We start from the raw sequence: 21,440 nt of genomic DNA on the forward strand, positions 1-21,440 counted from the left end.
AATGGACAATGCGACTTGTAAACTCTTCTGTGCGTCTGCCTGGGTCAGGCTGGATTCACAACAGGCTCCATTCTGTGTTCCCCTTCCAGTCCTGGGGTTCCAGATTTATTTCTTGGGCTTACTAGGGGTGCCACCTTTGGGGAGAGAGTGGCTAAGTAGTATTGGTGGGGTGATGATGTGTAGACTGTGGAAGGAAGTAGAAGCCTCAGGGCCATGGCTAGAGACACACAGGTGTGGAGTGAAGGGAAGGACCTCAGGGATGTTGGGATCTGACCAAGGACCAGGAAATATGCAGGGGTGGAGGGGGCCTGCACACAGCTGCTGTACAGTGTCCTGGACCAGACTGGGACGGGAGAGCCCTGCAGGACAGAGGACACAGTGGAGAGGAGAAGGTGCTGGAACAAGGTTCATGCAGGGGAAGGAGATGTGGACAAGGTGGCCCCCTCGGCTTCTGCGGGACATACTTCACAAAAAGAAAGGCAGACTCTAACTCAGGAAGGCTCTAGCTGTATGAGCAATGGGCTGAATGTGCAGGGGCTGAGACGACTGTACAATGACGAAGAGTGAGGATATACAGACAGGCTTCTCTTTGACTTCCTAAGACCTGCTATGTCAGAGAAGGCTCAAAAGAGAAAGATTTCAGAGAAAAAGGGGCCACTTTCAACAAACACCAACACAGAAGGCTACAGAGACTGGCTCAGGAAGAGATCAGAGAGCTCATATCATCTTCTCTGGGAGCAAACAGAATGCACTCTCTGTTATGAGGAGAAGGTACAACCAAGAAGGTGACAGGCTGGTGTCAGTCAGGGAGAAGAAGGACCAAAGGACAGGGAAGGCAGGAGTCCGGGCTCCGGGTCTCTCAGGAAAGTGGGGATTTGTGTTAAGAACACAGCGAACTGTGGTGCATAGCAAGGACCCTGAGACCCAGGCTGGCCTCTGAACGTGACACCTGACCTCCTGCTCCCCCTTCCCACCCCACAGGTCAGCCCAAGTCTGCACCCTCGGTCACCCTGTTTCCTCCCTCCACTGACGAGCTCAGCAACAACAAGGCCACACTGGTGTGTCTGGTCAGTGACTTCTACCCAGGAGCCGTGACAGTGGCCTGGAAGGAAAATGGCAGCCCCATCTCCCAGGGCGTGGAGACCACCAAGCCCTCCAAGCAGAGCAACAACAAGTATGCGGCCAGCAGCTACCTGAGCGTGTCAGCCAGCAAGTGGAAATCTGCCAGCCAGTACAGCTGCCAGGTGACCCACGAAGGCAGCACTGTGGAGAAGACAGTGGTCCCCTCGGAGTGTTCCTAAGACACCGAGGCCCCATATTCGGGGATCCTGCTCAGCCAAGTGGCCCATTCCCCACCTCTCCTCTGTAATCCACAGACTCTGTCCATCCCCGGGCAGCTCTGATGGGGGTGAAACTGGACAGGTTTTACCCCCGCCTCTCCTACTTCTCCATAATAAAGACCTGATCATCTATCATAGAGTTGTGATGTGCATTCTGTGTCTGGATGGGTCTCTAGGTTAAAGGGTCAGTAATTAAGGGAGGGGGTAGCTATGACACAGATTCCTCTTTACCACTGTCCCTCCACACAATCCCCCAGGGAGCAGGTGAGCTCTGTGTGCTGATGGGAAGCCAGGCCCTGAGCAGGAACTTGTTGTCTGGCAGGATCCCTGGATGCAGGCTTTGTCACCTGGGAAGGGAGAAGGGCTGAATGACAGGGATCTGGGGGCCCTGAGGAAGAATCAGGGAGCAATGAGGAGGGTGATAGGTGAGCCTGAAACACACAAGTGAGGAGTTTATCTTCAGATGTTTTGGGGATCGAGTTCAACATCTAGGTTACCCTAGCCAGGAGCTAAGGGACCATAACCATGAAGAGTGTGGACATCTGAAGTCAGTCAGGGAGAGAGCTCATTTGGGGTTGGCTGATGGACAGAGCTAACGATTTCAGCCTGCACGAGTGGGACACATGAAAACACAGGGTCACTGAGAAAGGACACTGTCCAGGGTGCAGAAAGGACATCAGGAGAGAGGCCACTTTCAGAGGAGGGGGTGAAGTTAGGTTGGGGCAGATTGGCTCAGGGTAAAGTGAGTGTGGTCGGGGAGCACAGCAAGGTCCTATTTCCATGGTGACTGGGTGATTTCAGACCCCCTGTCCACACCCCTCAGTTGTTGCTCACTGTGGCTCAGCCCCTGGTGCACCTGCAGCCTGCTGTCAGAGACACCCTCCCTCCCAGGTCCTGAGGCCTATGTGTTCAGCTCACAGATGTGAGGGCCCAGCATGCTGCCAGCCCACAGCTGCCAGGCTCCCAGGCCTCCCTGTGTGGACCTCCAGCTCTTGAGTGACATGGAGCTGCCCTCACCACAGCTGCTGGGCGTCCATAGCAGCCCAGACCCAGGGACTTAAGGGCAAGGAACCTTGGAAGCAGAACAGAGCAGAAGAAGGGGCCTCCTTGGAGCTTCATCACAACCACCTCTGCCCCAATCACACCTGAAAACGTGGAGGGAAGGTTGGGCATCCCAGGGTCCCATAGCATCTGTCTGACCCCTTCCCTGAATCTGCATGTTTAGGTCCCTCCAGGGAAGGGGCCACCCAGCTCTCTCTCATCTCGATGGCCCTGCTGCTACAAGGCAACAATTGCTGCTGAGTGACGTGACAAGGGACACAGTGTGAACGTGTCAGCTGTGTGAACACGGCGCCATGATCCTCCAATAATGACCACAGTGTGGCTGCAAATGTGGACATATGTCTGCTGGAGTCCGTGGTGGGTGCAGCTTCTGGATGCCCTGACATGACCCCAGGGGATCTCTATGGCTCCTACTTCTGGGTCACAACATAACGTACCTCATCTTGGGCCAACCAACCCTTGGCCTGAAATGAGCCACTGCTGCAGATTCCCTTCAGGGAGAGAGGGGACTTCAGGCCATAGTCAAGGTGTGGCTCATGTCCGCCTTTGACTGAAGGAGAGCCACGGCCCCAACACCAGACCCTTCTCAACATGAGACCAGATTGAGGGACCACTGGGAACCTAATGTAACCCTAATGTAAGGCAGCCATTTCCTACATGAGCACCCTGACTTCACACAGTGCAGTCCCACACTAGGCTGTCACTAGAGAAGATAAGGCTGGACCCCTGATTAGGTGGTTACGACATAGGAATGGGCCAACGGACTGTGTACACAGGCCACCTGCCTCTCCCTGGAAGGCGAAGGGAGGGAGGGAGGAATTGTACTCTGCCCTCCCTTCATGCCCCTTCCAAGGAATTGGGGTGCTTAGCAACTATAAGCCATGCACCTGCTATTGCCATGGAAACCCACACCTAGTGACACCAATGCCTGCCAAACTCATCCCAAATCCCAGCAGAAACTAGGGGGGACATCGTGTCGGACACCAAACACATTTGGGAGAATCGCTTCCAAAAACACTGTTGCTGCACATGCCCCGTGTCATCCACCCTGCATCTGCTTGTGGGGGAGGGAGTGTGTGTGCCCCATGCAGACAGGACAGCAGACTGGGGCACAGGCCTGGGCTTCCTCCATCACAGCTGCAGGTGGGGGGCTCAGGGGTGGGGCAGGGCCTCCCACAGAGGTTTTTGTCTGAGTCTGTGTCACAGTGTGCTGTGTTCGGCGGAGGGACCCATCTGACCGTCCTGGGTGAGTCTCTGATGCCCTGTCCTTCCCTGCTCTCCCAGCAGTTTGGAACATTTTCCTTTGATTCTACTCCTTTCATATGCAATAGCCAAGATTTCATCCAGGATCCCAGCTACTGGGACTCTGACTTCCTCCTGTCCCTCTTCTTACTGTCCTACTTGCCTCCACTGGTCACTATCAAATCTTCAACTCTGACCTCAGAGACAGAGGAAGAGACAGCATGACTTGTGGACTTTTGTCTGTGTCTGCCAGGTTCAGGCCGGATTCTTGATGGCCTCTGTTCTTCATTCCCTTTGTGGCCCTGTGTAGGAGATTTATTTGTAGGGGTTACTGGAGGTCCCATCTCAGGGGCAAGAGAAGATAAGTACTATTGAGGGTGTGATGAGATGCAGCCTTTTATAGGACCCAGAGCCCTCAAGACCATGGCTAGAGACACACAGGTTTAGAGTTAATGGAAGGACCTCTGGGATGCGGGGTTATGATCACGGGCCAGGAACTATGCGTGTGTGGACGGGGCCTGCACAGAGCTGCTGCGCAGTGTCCTTCACCAGGGTGGGATGGGAGAGCCCTGCCACAGAAGAACACAGTGGGGAGGAGAAGGTGGGGGAGGAAAGGTCATGCAATGACAGGGGATGAGGACAGGGGTGCCGCTCGGGCTCCACAGGACAAATTTCACACAGAGAAGGGCAGGCCCTACAGCATGAAGGCTCTAGCAGTGTGACCAGTTTCCTGAGGGTGTACGGGGTGTGACAAAATGCAGGGACAGAGACTGAGGACAGACGGAAAGATGTCCGTTTCACGAGCCAAGCTGCTATCATGACAGAGAAGGTCCAGGAGAGAGAGTTCAGAGAAAAACGGACCCCTTCAAACAAAGTCCCCAGGAGCCCAGCAGACAAGTCTCACATCACAAATGTACAGAAACTGGCCCCAGAGGACCTCAGAGAGCTCATATCTGTTCTCAGGAAAAGGCACAGCCAAGAGGGTGACAGTCAGGCATCTCTGGGGCAGAAGAGTGATAACAGGGCAGGTGAAGGCAGGCACACAAGCTCTGGGTTACTCAGGAGAGTGGGGACTTGCTTTAAGAACACAGAAAACTGCTGTAAATGACAAGGAGACTCAGACACAGAGTGTCCTCTGAACTTGACACCTGACCTCCTGCTCCCACCCTCCCACCCCACAGGTCAGCCCAAGTCCGCACCCTCGGTCACCCTGTTCCCGCCCTCCACTGACGAGCTCGGCAACAACAAGGCCACACTGGTGTGTCTGGTCAGTGACTTCTACCCAGGAGCCGTGACAGTGGCCTGGAAGGAAAATGGCAGCCCCGTCTCCCAGGGCGTGGAGACCACCAAGCCCTCCAAGCAGAGCAACAACAAGTATGCGGCCAGCAGCTACCTGAGCGTGTCAGCCAGCAAGTGGAAATCTGCCAGCCAGTACAGCTGCCAGGTGACCCACGAAGGCAGCACTGTGGAGAAGACAGTGGTCCCCTCGGAGTGTTCCTAGGACACTGAGACCCCACATTCTGGGACTCTACTCAGCCAGATCACCCATTCCCCACCTCTCCACTGTACCCCTGGGACTCCCACTCCTGTTGCTCAGGCTGGGCTTGTCTCACTGCCTCCCTATTTCTCCATTTTCTCAATAAAACCCTGGTCATTTATCATTGTGTGACTCTATGTGTGTTCAGCATCTGATGACATCTCCGGGGTACAGGGTTACTCACCCAGACTCAGGGATTGCTCCACCATGAAATTCTGCTTTTCTGTCTCCCACTCACCTATTCCCTAGGGTCCAGCTGTGACTTCTGTACTGGGGGGAGCCATGACCCAGAAAATGAACATGACCTGAGGTGCTAGCCCCAAGCACCCTTGTCAGCTGGGAAGGGAGAAGGGTTGAATGACAGGCTTCTGGCCAGATTCTAGGGGAGGGGAAAAAGAGAAGGGTCCAGGAGGGTCAATGGCAGGAATTTGGGAGAAGAAGGCCCTTCAGCCTTCAAGCCTTCTTCTTACAGGAACACCTGTTTAACTTCCATGTTTCCTCAAGAAACCCACTGGGTTGAACCACTAAAATGTGAGGGTTTTCTCATTGGCCTGCCACCACAGAGCCACAGAAATCTGGAGCAATGTGTCCCCTGAGGACCTGTCTCCAACTCCCTCACTGGACCATAGCTCAGTGACACAGTGACCGCTCCTGCAGCAAACACACAGCTGGTTCCCAGAGGGAGCAGGTGACCGCCACCAGGAGGGGAAGACACGAGATGAGGAAGGGAACCATTCTGGGCACAGAAGGAGCACCATGCCCTGTGGCAAAGACAGTGTGTCCCCTGGTATCATGAGCAGAGGGAGGGCCAGTCAGAAAACCTGAGAGCAGGGGGCCTTTGCATTCTTGGACACAGCAGGGGCCATCCCTTCAGTGACAGGGCACAGCCCTTGAGCTCAGGGTCCCACACTCACTTTGTCTCAACCCCTGGGGACCTTCAGCTGCTCTTCCTTCACCCCAGACGGTGTGTTCTCTAGTGAAAGAGAGACAGTGGAGATTCTCCTTTTATTTCCCACTTCACAAAATGAGGATAAGGTTCCCTTCAGCCCTACTAAGGAGACAATTAACTTACAAAAACAATGGCAAACCACAGATGTGTCTATTTCTGCTGTCCCAACACGAGGCAATTTTCCTCTAGTGTCCATGGCAATGTGGTCGCAATGACGGAACTTCTCTGCTAGAGAGACCCTGCAGGGGGCTCCTGGGGACCCTGACAGGACCTGGCAACATCCATGATTCCTGCATATGCATGACAACATGGTCATTGCTCCCTGTGCTTTACCGAACCCAGGGCTGGAATCCACCCTGCTAGGGTGCCCTGCACATGAATGTAGCATTCAGGACCACTACAGCCTCATCCCATAGAACCTGATTATGGAGAAAGGAGTGACTCCCAAGTTCCTGGGGAGGAAAGGTTGGCATTGCTTGCAGTACAAACTGAGCATTCCCTTGGGGCAATCCCAAACTCGCATGTCCCCTGGCAAGATGAGGCAGAGAGCTCAGGATGCGGCTGGGGTCTGTACATGCATTCACTTGGCTACTGCTCTCCAGGGTCATGCTCCTTCCTGGTGGGGGTGTAAGACACTCCAAAGCCCTGGAAGAAGAGACCTTCTGCTCATTCACATGGAACTTGACTCCTTACTGACAAAAATGCCTCTAAGAAATCCGTCTCCAGTCCCCATGAGGGTCGGGGAGACAAGAGATCCCAGAGAACAGCTACATTCCAGAACCTGGCATTCCAGGCAGTCTACTCTTCAGCACATAGAGTGATCAGTCTTGTTATTTGTTGCAGCTTGTAGTTGGGGTGGGGGCTTCTGGGCCCCAAGCAGAGCAGGCAGCAGCCTGGGGCACAGGCCCAGCCTTCCTCCATCACAGCTGCAGGTGGGGGGCTCAGGGGTGGGGCAGAGCCTCCCACAGAGGTTTTTGTATGAGCCTGTGTCACAGTGTTGGGTGTTCGGCGCAGGGACGCATCTGACCGTCCTAGGTGAGTCTCTCCTTCCCCCTCCTTCCCCACTCTCCCACACTTTTGTGCCACTTTCTGCTGTTTCTGCTCCTTTCCTTGGTTTAGTTCCCGCCTATAGCCAAGGTTTCATTCAGGATCTCAAATCTTGGGACCCTGAGCTCCTCCTGTCCCCCTTCTTACTCTACTGCTTGTCTCCTTGCTATCAAACCTTCAGCTCTGACCCCTGAGACAGAGGAATGGACACATTGACTCATAGACTCCTCTCTGTGCCTCGCAAGGTCAGGATACATTCCTGGTGCCTGTATCCTGAGTTCCCTTGTGGGCCCTGGTGTAACAGATTTTTTGGAGAGGTTTCCAGGGGTTCTCTTTCTAGGGGAGGCCAGGACAAGTAGTCCTCAAGGGGTGACCACATAGACTCTTAGAAGGACCCTTCTACCCTCAAGGACAAGGATAGAGTTCCACAGGTCAAAAGCTAAGGGAGCATCCTCAGGGATGAGACTTCTGATCACATCCTAAGAAACTGTGCAGGAATGGATGGGGCCGGCACACAGCTGCCGTGCAGGGTCCTTGACCAGACTGGGATGGGAGAGCCCTGTAGGAGAGAGAACACAGAGGGGAGTGGAAGGTGCTGGAGGAAGGGTCATGCAATGACAGGGGATGAGGACAAGGTGCGCCTCAGTCTCTACAGGACAAACTTCACCCAAGGAAGGGCACGCTCTATACCATGAGACTCTGGCTACATGAACGGTGGGCTAAGTGTGCAGGGGCTGTGACAAACGTACAAGGACAGAGACCTGAAGACAGACAGAAAGACTTCTTCTCTTTGACTGCCTAAGACCTGCCATGTCAGAGAAGGTCCAGGAGAGAGAGATTTCAGAGGAAAAAGTGACCCTCTGAACAATGACCCTAAGTCCAGACACAGAAGGTTCAGGTCAGAAATGTACAGAGACTGTCCCCAGAGGGACTCAGACAGCCCATATTATCTTCCCTGGGGACAAACAGAAGAAGAAACCCTGTCCAAATATCAGGCAAAGACACAGCCAAGAACGTGACTGTCAGTTGTCTCAGGGACAGAAGAAGAACCAAAAGACAGATGATGGCAGGTGTCCAGTCTCCTGGTTTCTCAGGAAAACGGGGAGTTGCTTTAGAAATAGGACAAACTTTTGCCCCTGACAAGGTCCCTCGGACCCGCAGTGGCCTCTAGACATCTGACCTCTTGACCCTCTCCTGTCCCACAGGTCAGCCCAAGTCCGCACCCTCGGTCACCCTGTTCCCGCCCTCCACTGACGAGCTCAGCAACAACAAGGCCACACTGGTGTGTCTGGTCAGTGACTTCTACCCGGGAGCTGTGACAGTGGCCTGGAAGGAAAATGGCAGCCCCGTCTCCCAGGGCGTGGAGACCACCAAGCCCTCCAAGCAGAGCAACAACAAGTATGCGGCCAGCAGCTACCTGAGCGTGTCAGCCAGCAAGTGGAAATCTGCCAGCCAGTACAGCTGCCAGGTGACCCACGAAGGCAGCACCGTGGAGAAGACAGTGGTCCCCTCGGAGTGTTCCTAGGACCCTCACTTTGCAACTCCCTGGGTTGGAACCACCTGACCCTGGAGGAATCTCTCTACCGAACCCCCATCCATCTTCTTCCTGAACAAAAGCATCTCTCAATAAAATATCTTCCTTGTCAATCAGATATCATGTTCTCTGCTCATCTTTGCTTGACTCATTTTCGTCCAGAGCTCCACCAAAAGCAAATTGGACACAACCCCTTGGCCCTGTGGAACATGTCCAGGAAAATAGCCTCCATGTTTCCTTAAGTGGCCATTTCACTCCTGACCTAAAGGGCTGTAGAAAACTCCAGAAAGGAGGAAAGGGCAGTATGAGCTAGTAGAGCCCCCCCTTCACAACTTCCCTACTACTGCTTTTCTCCTGTTGACCATGTCCAATCCCAAGGCTTGGTCCCCATGGACAGCACAGTCGTGCTTGAGTGCCTTTCGAGGGCATCCTCATTCTTCTCATGCACAAGCCTTGCATGGCCCGCCACCCCATCTGGAAGCTTCTCATCCTCACAGGCTAGGAACTCCCTTCTTGCTTATAGACCCCACCACCACTACTCCTGCTCTCCCAGTGAGGACGTGAGCTGTGCTTCAGTTACCAGTCCCTCACTGACGCTCTCACCACAGGACCCTCAGTCTTTGGGACCTGGTTGCTCACTCTCACACTCTCTGTGGTGACCCTCACCTCTCACAGGTGTCACCAGGGTCCCTGCTCTATGCGAGGCCCCTCGGAGACAGGACAGACCTGCCCTCTCCATCCCTTTCCAGGACAGCCCCCTCTCATCCCACCACAAGGTCTAATGTCCAGTGTTCTCAGTGACCTGCCTGCACCTCTGTCAAAAACAAGAGTCAAATTCTAAGAATGGGCCATTGGCTCTTCAGGAATCAGTTCACCTCCTTTGGGTAACATCAGTACAGTAACTCACACACGTGTAGGTGCACATACACATACACTTACACACATAATGTTCATTGAGATGCATGTCCATTTACAAAGATGCCCTTAGAGGGCATCGCTCTGAGAAGCCAGGGAGAAGTCCAGGGAGAAGGTGTTCAGTCGGGACCCCATGAACAGTCAGGTGCATGTGAACAAAGAAAGGCAGCTCACTGCAGTCCCGGCTCCAGAGACAATCAGCGACCAGACAAAGGGCAGGGACACTCTGGTCCAGGTTGAGAGTGAGACGGGAAACCTGAGGAAGTTTCTGGGATGGAGTCTGGCCTTCAGCAGAGGGTTGGCATGGGAAGGAAGGGAGAGCGTTCGGTGGCCCTGATGCTGTCAGAGAAGGACGCCAAGCCTGTGTGCTCCTTGAGTGAGCCCTGCAGATGACTTACAAGACAAGAATGAGGGCTGAGCCCCTGGGTGTCGGGTTTCCTCTCACAACATGCACATTCAGCCCAGGGCCGCAATGTCTTTGGAAGGCTGCTGGTGCACCCTGTGCTAGTGACTTTGGTGAACTTGGACATCTGTCACTCGGGGGTGTGAGGAGGCTCAGAAACTCACACTCTGAGTGCTCACAGAAAACACTGTGCTGGCAGAGGTGACCCCCTACCTGACCTGGAGGGTCCTGAAGGGGCCTTTCCACCTCTAATTCAGCCCATGGATTCACACAGATTGAAGCTGCCCACACTGCTCAGGAGGGGCTCAGTGACTGTCCCAAAGAGGCTGGCTCAGCTGAGGGCAGGGACACCACAAAGTGGGTCTCCACAGACTGGTCTGGGTGCTGGGGGTGAATGTGAGACTCCCACACACGCACTTCCCATTCCCACCCCTGACCCAACTTGACCTCATGTGCTGGGGATGTGATGGCATCCGGGACCTCCCCACAATTCCAGGCTCGCCACAGGGCTCCCAGCTCCATCACCGCTGTGTATAACCAGTCCCGCATGCCAATTCCACAGTGACAGTGTGCCAGGGGCTGGACCAGAACACGGCTCCTTCCCAAAGATGGAAACAGGTGGAAATCCTGACTCAGCACTAGCACATTCTCTGCCATGCCACGTCATGATAGCCTAGAACTCATGGAGTCCCACTGCTCCTGAGAATGGAAATTCCATCCTCAGGGCCACCCATCTCACGGCCCCCCTGCCCCCATCTGCCCGATCAGCATGCGTGACAAGGAGGCTGGACTTTGGGCCTCCCGTGCAGCTGCAGCTGGGCCTGGGCAGGGGCTGGAGGGGGTGACAGGAGGTTTATGTTCGAGGCTGTGTCACTGTGTTATGTGTTCGGCGGAGGGACCCATCTGACCGTCCTGGGTGAGTCTCCCCTTCTCCATCTGCTTGGGGTCCAGAGTGAAACTGGGGTTGCTTTTTCTCCTCTTTTCATCTATGGGGTTGAGATGGGGCTGGAATCACTCTGGCATTCTGGAACTTCCACCTTTGGCTACCTGTCTTAGCCCCCTAATTCTTAACTTCTGAGGCACCTGGTGGGGACAAGATGTTTTCTGCCACTTTTCACTGTGGCCCCGAGATCTGTCTCAAGGGGACATTGCCTCCTAACGTCCAGGAGGCTGGTCCCTCAGATCTCGAAGCCCGAGGTCTTAGGAGAATTAAGGGGCTGAAGGGCCATGAGAGAAGGAGCCTCTCCATGGTCATCCAGGGTTGTGGGATGTGGGCACAAGGCAGGGGTCCATTGAATGGTACCTGTATATCACCCTCGAGTTCTGTCTGTCCTATGTAAGTGGCAGTTAGTGAGGGGCTATAAGAGAAGCTCCTCGCTGAGACCTAGAGAGGAGGAGGAGGAATAGACACAGGGCAGACAGAGTGGAAGGGAGATCTCCCATGAGACAGCCTCGGGGTGCTGGAACTTTATTCCTCCCCCAGATAGGCCGAACCCACAGACAGAACAAGTGGCAGGACCCCCTGACAGAATGGGTGGTGGGAGCTCCAGACAGAATAGGTGCAAGACCATCAGACAGGCCCCAGTGACTGACTGCCCAGCCCCTATTTCCACTGGGAGAGAAAGCCTAGAACAAGTGCCCAGAACACACGCTGGGAACACCTCCTGGGAGAGGTGACAAGGGCAGAGCTGGCCTAGCAGACAGATGTTCTAAGACAGTCAGGTTCCCCCAGTAAAGCTTACAGGACAGGAAGTCCCGCTCAGAACAGTCCCAGACTCAGGCTAAGAACTCAACAGCCATGTTCCATGGAAACCCAGGGAACCGCCTAAAAGTGAGGCCCCAGTGGTAACACCCCTCACTCCCCACTTCTGTGGCCCTGAAGGGTTCTCCGTGGGCAGTGGAGCAGGGGTTGCAGCTATGGGGTCCGGGGACTGTGAGCAAGATATGCCATCCCTCAAATGGAGGAGACTCTGAACCCAGGACAGACACAGGCCCCCTTCTGAAGACACTGGGCACAGGAATCCGCTAGGAGCTGGCTATGACAGGGGTAGATGACCCCGTTCTCTAAGGAAAGATGAGCTCTCCAGGTAAAGGAGACCGGACCAGGGGAGCAGAGGGTGGGATGGTGGGAAATAAGGACAGTGGACCTGAGGACCAATGATGGGCAAAAGGGTACCAGCACTGCCAAGAGTCAGGTACTGAGATTTTCCCCACAGGAATTCTCACCTCCCATCACTGACCAGATGAAGGGGACTCAAGATGAAACTGTGGTCCATCCCCTGAAAATGGGTGTGTGCTACTCAAATCTAGACTGCGGTCAGGAACTCCTAGGATGGATCCTGAGCCTCTGACCTCCTGCCCTCCCCCAACCCCACAGGTCAGCCCAAGTCCGCACCCTCGGTCACCCTGTTCCCGCCCTCCACTGACGAGCTCGGCAACAACAAGGCCACACTGGTGTGTCTGGTCAGTGACTTCTACCCGGGAGCCTGTGACAGTGGCCTGGAAGGAAAATGGCAGCCCCGTCTCCCAGGGCGTGGAGACCACCAAGCCCTCCAAGCAGAGCAACAACAAGTATGCGGCCAGCAGCTACCTGAGCGTGTCAGCCAGCAAGTGGAAATCTGCCAGCCAGTACAGCTGCCAGGTGACCCACGAAGGCAGCACTGTGGAGAAGACAGTGGTCCCCTCGGAGTGTTCCTAACACTGAGCCCCCATTTTCTGGGACTCTGCTCAGCCACATCATCCAATCCCTAGCTCTCCACTGTATCCCTGGGACTCCTGCCCCTGTCTCCTCAGACTGGGCTGGTCTCAAAAACTCCCCTTTTCTCCATTTTCTCAATAAAACCCTGGACATTTATCACTGTGTGCCTCTGTGTGTGTGTAGCCTCTGATGACATCTCGGGATGAAGGGTTACTCCTCCAGACTCAGGGGTCGCATCAGCATGAATTTTCTTTCCCTGGCCTCCCACCCACCTATTCCCCAGGAACCAGCTCTGATCCCAGTACTGAAGCAAGTATGACCCAGAAGATGAACTTGTCCTGCAGGCCTGACCATAGGGAACTGGTCCTTGCCACCTGGGAAGAGACAAGGGCTGAGTAAGAGGCTTCTGACCACTGTTTAGGGTCAGTGAGAAATGAGGAGGCTCCAGGGAGGTCAATGGTAGGAATTTGGGACGAGAAGACCCTTGACCCAAGCCTTGTTCTACAGGAACAGCTGTTTAACTTCCCTGTTTCCACAACAAACCCACTGGGCTGAACCATTACACGGAGAAGTTGTGTCATTGGTATGTCACCACACAGCCACAGTAATCTGGAACAATGTGTCCCTTAAGGATGTGTCTCAAACTTCCTCACTGGACCATAGATCAGATAGACACTAAACATTTTGACAGCAAACACACAGCTGGTTCCCAAGGGTGCAGGTGGCCTCTGCCATCATGAGGGCAGCACACGAGATGAAGAAGGACACCTTCCTGAACAAAGAGGGAGCACCAGGTCTTATCCCAGGGAGAGCGTGTTATCTGAAAGTCAAGAGTTGTGGGAGGGTGGTTCAGAAGTCCTCAGGGCAGGGGGCCTGTGCACTCTGGGATACAGCAGGGTCAGCTGTTCCTCTCCACCACCACCCCCAACCCCGCTGCTGCCCTGGGGACACAGCACTTCTGTGGATCTCAGGACCCCACACCCACTTTGTCTCATCACCAGGGGCCCTTCAGCGGCTCTTCCTTCACAACAGAGTGTGTGTTCTCTAGTGAAAAACAGAAAGTGAAGATTCTTCTTTTATTTCCCTCTTCACAAAATGAGAATGAGGTTCCCTTCAGCCCTACCAAGGGGACAATTCACATATAAAATGACAAATGACACATTCTGTGTGTATCGGTTGTGCGAGTACACTACAGTTTTCCTCTAGCGTCCATGCCAGTGTGGTCTCAATGACGGAAATTCTCTGCTAGAGCCCCTGCAGGTGGTAGCTTGAGACCCTGACAAACCCTGGGAACATGCATAGCTCCTGTGTAGACACAACAATATGATGGTTTCTCCCTGAGCTTTTCCAAACCCAGGGCTGGAATCCACCCTGATCAGAGTGCCCTGAACATGAACATAGGACTCAGGACAACCAGACCCTCATTCATTAAAACCCGAGCGTGGAGGGAAAGGAGAATCTCCAGAGTTACTCATGGAGGATGGGCTGGCACTGCTTGCAATACAAGTTGAAGAATCCCTCGGGGCAGTCCCAAACTCGCATGTCGCCAGGGACGATGAGGCTTAGACCTCATGGTGGGGCTGAGGTCCACAGGTACATTCCTACAGTTACTGTTCTCCAGGGTCATGCCCCAACCTCCTGAAGGAGTAGGACACTCCAGTCCCCTCAGACAAGAGAACATCTGCTCACTGCCATTAACTTGACGCTTATGACCCAAATGGCTCCAAGAAATCCGCCCCCAGTCCTGCTTGAGCTGATTTGGAAGTGGGATCCCAGAGGGCACCTACATTCTGGATTCTGGCTTTCCAGGCAGCCACAGCATGAGCACACAGAGACACTGGTCCTGTTGCATATTTTGGCATGTAGTAGGGGTGGGGGCTTCTGGGTCCATTACAGAGCGGAGAGCAGCCCAGGGTAGAGGCCCAGGCTGCCTCCATCACAGCTGCAGGTGGGGGGCTCAGGGGTGGGGCAGGGCCTCCCACAGAGGTTTTTGTATGAGCCTGTGTCACAGTGTGGTGTGTTCGGCGGAGGGACCCATCTGACCGTCCTGGGTGAGTCTCTCCTTCCCCCTCCTTCCCTGCTTCTCCCAGCAGCTGGGAAACTTTCTGCTGTTTTCAGTCTTTTCTGAGTCCTGTCACATCCTGTGGCCAAGCTTTCACCCAGCATCCCATCCATGGGCACCCTGAGCTGCTTCTGTCTTTCTTCTTAATGTCTTCCTTGCCTCCAGTGGTCACTATCCTTCAGCTCTGACCCCACAGACAGAGGAATGGACAATGCGACTTGTAAACTCTTCTGTGCGTCTGCCTGGGTCAGGCTGGATTCACAACAGGCTCCATTCTGTGTTCCCCTTCCAGTCCTGGGGTTCCAGATTTATTTCTTGGGCTTACTAGGGGTGCCACCTTTGGGGAGAGAGTGGCTAAGTAGTATTGGTGGGGTGATGATGTGTAGACTGTGGAAGGAAGTAGAAGCCTCAGGGCCATGGCTAGAGACACACAGGTGTGGAGTGAAGGGAAGGACCTCAGGGATGTTGGGATCTGACCAAGGACCAGGAAATATGCAGGGGTGGAGGGGGCCTGCACACAGCTGCTGTACAGTGTCCTGGACCAGACTGGGACGGGAGAGCCCTGCAGGACAGAGGACACAGTGGAGAGGAGAAGGTGCTGGAACAAGGTTCATGCAGGGGAAGGAGATGTGGACAAGGTGGCCCCCTCGGCTTCTGCGGGACATACTTCACAAAAAGAAAGGCAGACTCTAACTCAGGAAGGCTCTAGCTGTATGAGCAATGGGCTGAATGTGCAGGGGCTGAGACGACTGTACAATGACGAAGAGTGAGGATATACAGACAGGCTTCTCTTTGACTTCCTAAGACCTGCTATGTCAGAGAAGGCTCAAAAGAGAAAGATTTCAGAGAAAAAGGGGCCACTTTCAACAAACACCAACACAGAAGGCTACAGAGACTGGCTCAGGAAGAGATCAGAGAGCTCATATCATCTTCTCTGGGAGCAAACAGAATGCACTCTCTGTTATGAGGAGAAGGTACAACCAAGAAGGTGACAGGCTGGTGTCAGTCAGGGAGAAGAAGGACCAAAGGACAGGGAAGGCAGGAGTCCGGGCTCCGGGTCTCTCAGGAAAGTGGGGATTTGTGTTAAGAACACAGCGAACTGTGGTGCATAGCAAGGACCCTGAGACCCAGGCTGGCCTCTGAACGTGACACCTGACCTCCTGCTCCCCCTTCCCACCCCACAGGTCAGCCCAAGTCTGCACCCTCGGTCACCCTGTTTCCTCCCTCCACTGACGAGCTCAGCAACAACAAGGCCACACTGGTGTGTCTGGTCAGTGACTTCTACCCAGGAGCCGTGACAGTGGCCTGGAAGGAAAATGGCAGCCCCATCTCCCAGGGCGTGGAGACCACCAAGCCCTCCAAGCAGAGCAACAACAAGTATGCGGCCAGCAGCTACCTGAGCGTGTCAGCCAGCAAGTGGAAATCTGCCAGCCAGTACAGCTGCCAGGTGACCCACGAAGGCAGCACTGTGGAGAAGACAGTGGTCCCCTCGGAGTGTTCCTAAGACACCGAGGCCCCATATTCGGGGATCCTGCTCAGCCAAGTGGCCCATTCCCCACCTCTCCTCTGTAATCCACAGACTCTGTCCATCCCCGGGCAGCTCTGATGGGGGTGAAACTGGACAGGTTTTACCCCCGCCTCTCCTACTTCTCCATAATAAAGACCTGATCATCTATCATAGAGTTGTGATGTGCATTCTGTGTCTGGATGGGTCTCTAGGTTAAAGGGTCAGTAATTAAGGGAGGGGGTAGCTATGACACAGATTCCTCTTTACCATTGTCCCTCCACACAATCCCCCAGGGAGCAGGTGAGCTCTGTGTGCTGATGGGAAGCCAGGCCCTGAGCAGGAACTTGTTGTCTGGCAGGATCCCTGGATGCAGGCTTTGTCACCTGGGAAGGGAGAAGGGCTGAATGACAGGGATCTGGGGGCCCTGAGGAAGAATCAGGGAGCAATGAGGAGGGTGATAGGTGAGCCTGAAACACACAAGTGAGGAGTTTATCTTCAGATGTTTTGGGGATCGAGTTCAACATCTAGGTTACCCTAGCCAGGAGCTAAGGGACCATAACCATGAAGAGTGTGGACATCTGAAGTCAGTCAGGGAGAGAGCTCATTTGGGGTTGGCTGATGGACAGAGCTAACGATTTCAGCCTGCACGAGTGGGACACATGAAAACACAGGGTCACTGAGAAAGGACACTGTCCAGGGTGCAGAAAGGACATCAGGAGAGAGGCCACTTTCAGAGGAGGGGGTGAAGTTAGGTTGGGGCAGATTGGCTCAGGGTAAAGTGAGTGTGGTCGGGGAGCACAGCAAGGTCCTATTTCCATGGTGACTGGGTGATTTCAGACCCCCTGTCCACACCCCTCAGTTGTTGCTCACTGTGGCTCAGCCCCTGGTGCACCTGCAGCCTGCTGTCAGAGACACCCTCCCTCCCAGGTCCTGAGGCCTATGTGTTCAGCTCACAGATGTGAGGGCCCAGCATGCTGCCAGCCCACAGCTGCCAGGCTCCCAGGCCTCCCTGTGTGGACCTCCAGCTCTTGAGTGACATGGAGCTGCCCTCACCACAGCTGCTGGGCGTCCACAGCAGCCCAGACCCAGGGACTTAAGGGCAAGGAACCTTGGAAGCAGAACAGAGCAGAAGAAGGGGCCTCCTTGGAGCTTCATCACAACCACCTCTGCCCCAATCACACCTGAAAACGTGGAGGGAAGGTTGGGCATCCCAGGGTCCCATAGCATCTGTCTGACCCCTTCCCTGAATCTGCATGTTTAGGTTCCTCCAGGGAAGGGGCCACCCAGCTCTCTCTCATCTCGATGGCCCTGCTGCTACAAGGCAACAATTGCTGCTGAGTGACGTGACAAGGGGCACAGTGTGAACGTGTCAGCTGTGTGAACACGGCGCCATGATCCTCCAATAATGACCACAGTGTGGCTGCAAATGTGGACATATGTCTGCTGGAGTCCGTGGTGGGTGCAGCTTCTGGATGCCCTGACATGACCCCAGGGGATCTCTATGGCTCCTACTTCTGGGTCACAACATAACGTACCTCATCTTGGGCCAACCAACCCTTGGCCTGAAATGAGCCACTGCTGCAGATTCCCTTCAGGGAGAGAGGGGACTTCAGGCCATAGTCAAGGTGTGGCTCATGTCCGCCTTTGACTGAAGGAGAGCCACGGCCCCAACACCAGACCCTTCTCAACATGAGACCAGATTGAGGGACCACTGGGAACCTAATGTAACCCTAATGTAAGGCAGCCATTTCCTACATGAGCACCCTGACTTCACACAGTGCAGTCCCACACTAGGCTGTCACTAGAGAAGATAAGGCTGGACCCCTGATTAGGTGGTTACGACATAGGAATGGGCCAACGGACTGTGTACACAGGCCACCTGCCTCTCCCTGGAAGGCGAAGGGAGGGAGGGAGGAATTGTACTCTGCCCTCCCTTCATGCCCCTTCCAAGGAATTGGGGTGCTTAGCAACTATAAGCCATGCACCTGCTATTGCCATGGAAACCCACACCTAGTGACACCAATGCCTGCCAAACTCATCCCAAATCCCAGCAGAAACTAGGGGGGACATCGTGTCGGACACCAAACACATTTGGGAGAATCGCTTCCAAAAACACTGTTGCTGCACATGCCCCGTGTCATCCACCCTGCATCTGCTTGTGGGGGAGGGAGTGTGTGTGCCCCATGCAGACAGGACAGCAGACTGGGGCACAGGCCTGGGCTTCCTCCATCACAGCTGCAGGTGGGGGGCTCAGGGGTGGGGCAGGGCCTCCCACAGAGGTTTTTGTCTGAGTCTGTGTCACAGTGTGCTGTGTTCGGCGGAGGGACCCATCTGACCGTCCTGGGTGAGTCTCTGATGCCCTGTCCTTCCCTGCTCTCCCAGCAGTTTGGAACATTTTCCTTTGATTCTACTCCTTTCATATGCAATAGCCAAGATTTCATCCAGGATCCCAGCTACTGGGACTCTGACTTCCTCCTGTCCCTCTTCTTACTGTCCTACTTGCCTCCACTGGTCACTATCAAATCTTCAACTCTGACCTCAGAGACAGAGGAAGAGACAGCATGACTTGTGGACTTTTGTCTGTGTCTGCCAGGTTCAGGCCGGATTCTTGATGGCCTCTGTTCTTCATTCCCTTTGTGGCCCTGTGTAGGAGATTTATTTGTAGGGGTTACTGGAGGTCCCATCTCAGGGGCAAGAGAAGATAAGTACTATTGAGGGTGTGATGAGATGCAGCCTTTTATAGGACCCAGAGCCCTCAAGACCATGGCTAGAGACACACAGGTTTAGAGTTAATGGAAGGACCTCTGGGATGCGGGGTTATGATCACGGGCCAGGAACTATGCGTGTGTGGACGGGGCCTGCACAGAGCTGCTGCGCAGTGTCCTTCACCAGGGTGGGATGGGAGAGCCCTGCCACAGAAGAACACAGTGGGGAGGAGAAGGTGGGGGAGGAAAGGTCATGCAATGACAGGGGATGAGGACAGGGGTGCCGCTCGGGCTCCACAGGACAAATTTCACACAGAGAAGGGCAGGCCCTACAGCATGAAGGCTCTAGCAGTGTGACCAGTTTCCTGAGGGTGTACGGGGTGTGACAAAATGCAGGGACAGAGACTGAGGACAGACGGAAAGATGTCCGTTTCACGAGCCAAGCTGCTATCATGACAGAGAAGGTCCAGGAGAGAGAGTTCAGAGAAAAACGGACCCCTTCAAACAAAGTCCCCAGGAGCCCAGCAGACAAGTCTCACATCACAAATGTACAGAAACTGGCCCCAGAGGACCTCAGAGAGCTCATATCTGTTCTCAGGAAAAGGCACAGCCGAGAGGGTGACAGTCAGGCATCTCTGGGGCAGAAGAGTGATAACAGGGCAGGTGAAGGCAGGCACACAAGCTCTGGGTTACTCAGGAGAGTGGGGACTTGCTTTAAGAACACAGAAAACTGCTGTAAATGACAAGGAGACTCAGACACAGAGTGTCCTCTGAACTTGACACCTGACCTCCTGCTCCCACCCTCCCACCCCACAGGTCAGCCCAAGTCAGCACCCTCGGTCACCCTGTTCCCACCCTCCACTGACGAGCTCGGCAACAACAAGGCCACACTGGTGTGTCTGGTCAGTGACTTCTACCCAGGAGCCGTGACAGTGGCCTGGAAGGAAAATGGCAGCCCCGTCTCCCAGGGCGTGGAGACCACCAAGCCCTCCAAGCAGAGCAACAACAAGTATGCGGCCAGCAGCTACCTGAGCGTGTCAGCCAGCAAGTGGAAATCTGCCAGCCAGTACAGCTGCCAGGTGACCCACGAAGGCAGCACTGTGGAGAAGACAGTGGTCCCCTCGGAGTGTTCCTAGGACACTGAGACCCCACATTCTGGGACTCTACTCAGCCAGATCACCCATTCCCCACCTCTCCACTGTACCCCTGGGACTCCCACTCCTGTTGCTCAGGCTGGGCTTGTCTCACTGCCTCCCTATTTCTCCATTTTCTCAATAAAACCCTGGTCATTTATCATTGTGTGACTCTATGTGTGTTCAGCATCTGATGACATCTCCGGGGTACAGGGTTACTCACCCAGACTCAGGGATTGCTCCACCATGAAATTCTGCTTTTCTGTCTCCCACTCACCTATTCCCTAGGGTCCAGCTGTGACTTCTGTACTGGGGGGAGCCATGACCCAGAAAATGAACATGACCTGAGGTGCTAGCCCCAAGCACCCTTGTCAGCTGGGAAGGGAGAAGGGTTGAATGACAGGCTTCTGGCCAGATTCTAGGGGAGGGGAAAAAGAGAAGGGTCCAGGAGGGTCAATGGCAGGAATTTGGGAGAAGAAGGCCCTTCAGCCTTCAAGCCTTCTTCTTACAGGAACACCTGTTTAACTTCCATGTTTCCTCAAGAAACCCACTGGGTTGAACCACTAAAATGTGAGGGTTTTCTCATTGGCCTGCCACCACAGAGCCACAGAAATCTGGAGCAATGTGTCCCCTGAGGACCTGTCTCCAACTCCCTCACTGGACCATAGCTCAGTGACACAGTGACCGCTCCTGCAGCAAACACACAGCTGGTTCCCAGAGGGAGCAGGTGACCGCCACCAGGAGGGGAAGACACGAGATGAGGAAGGGAACCATTCTGGGCACAGAAGGAGCACCATGCCCTGTGGCAAAGACAGTGTGTCCCCTGGTATCATGAGCAGAGCGAGGGCCAGTCAGAAAACCTGAGAGCAGGGGGCCTTTGCATTCTTGGACACAGCAGGGGCCATCCCTTCAGTGACAGGGCACAGCCCTTGAGCTCAGGGTCCCACACTCACTTTGTCTCAACCCCTGGGGACCTTCAGCTGCTCTTCCTTCACCCCAGACGGTGTGTTCTCTAGTGAAAGAGAGACAGTGGAGATTCTCCTTTTATTTCCCACTTCACAAAATGAGGATAAGGTTCCCTTCAGCCCTACTAAGGAGACAATTAACTTATAAAAACAATGGCAAACCACAGATGTGTCTATTTCTGCTGTCCCAATACAAGGCAATTTTCCTCTAGTGTCCATGGCAATGTGGTCGCAATGACGGAACTTCTCTGCTAGAGAGACCCTGCAGGGGGCTCCTGGGGACCCTGACAGGACCTGGCAACACCCGTGATTCCTGCATATGCATGACAACATGATCATTG

General features: G+C 54.4%; 1 pseudogene and 3 gene segments (V, D, J or C); all 4 read left to right on the forward strand.

Annotated features, from left to right (window-relative positions):
* Nucleotides 1-3,416: 3,416 nt before the first annotated feature.
* LOC114510204 lies at nt 3,417-5,210 on the forward strand. The segment is given in 2 exon segments: nt 3,417-3,648; nt 4,826-5,210. Coding segments are annotated over 2 exon segments (537 nt in total).
* Nucleotides 5,211-5,937: 727 nt separating this feature from the next.
* Nucleotides 5,938-20,202, forward strand: LOC114510205. The segment is given in 3 exon segments: nt 5,938-5,968; nt 6,956-7,165; nt 19,818-20,202. Coding segments are annotated over 3 exon segments (561 nt in total).
* LOC114510206 lies at nt 8,241-16,348 on the forward strand. The segment is given in 5 exon segments: nt 8,241-8,247; nt 10,388-10,390; nt 13,235-13,242; nt 14,739-14,778; nt 15,974-16,348. Coding segments are annotated over 5 exon segments (378 nt in total).
* On the forward strand, nt 10,808-12,886 carry LOC114509903 (annotated as a pseudogene).
* Nucleotides 20,203-21,440: the final 1,238 nt, after the last annotated feature.

This window comes from Phyllostomus discolor, chromosome 13 (genome assembly GCF_004126475.2).
Source record: "Phyllostomus discolor isolate MPI-MPIP mPhyDis1 chromosome 13, mPhyDis1.pri.v3, whole genome shotgun sequence".
Classification (NCBI taxonomy): domain Eukaryota; kingdom Metazoa; phylum Chordata; class Mammalia; order Chiroptera; family Phyllostomidae; genus Phyllostomus; species Phyllostomus discolor.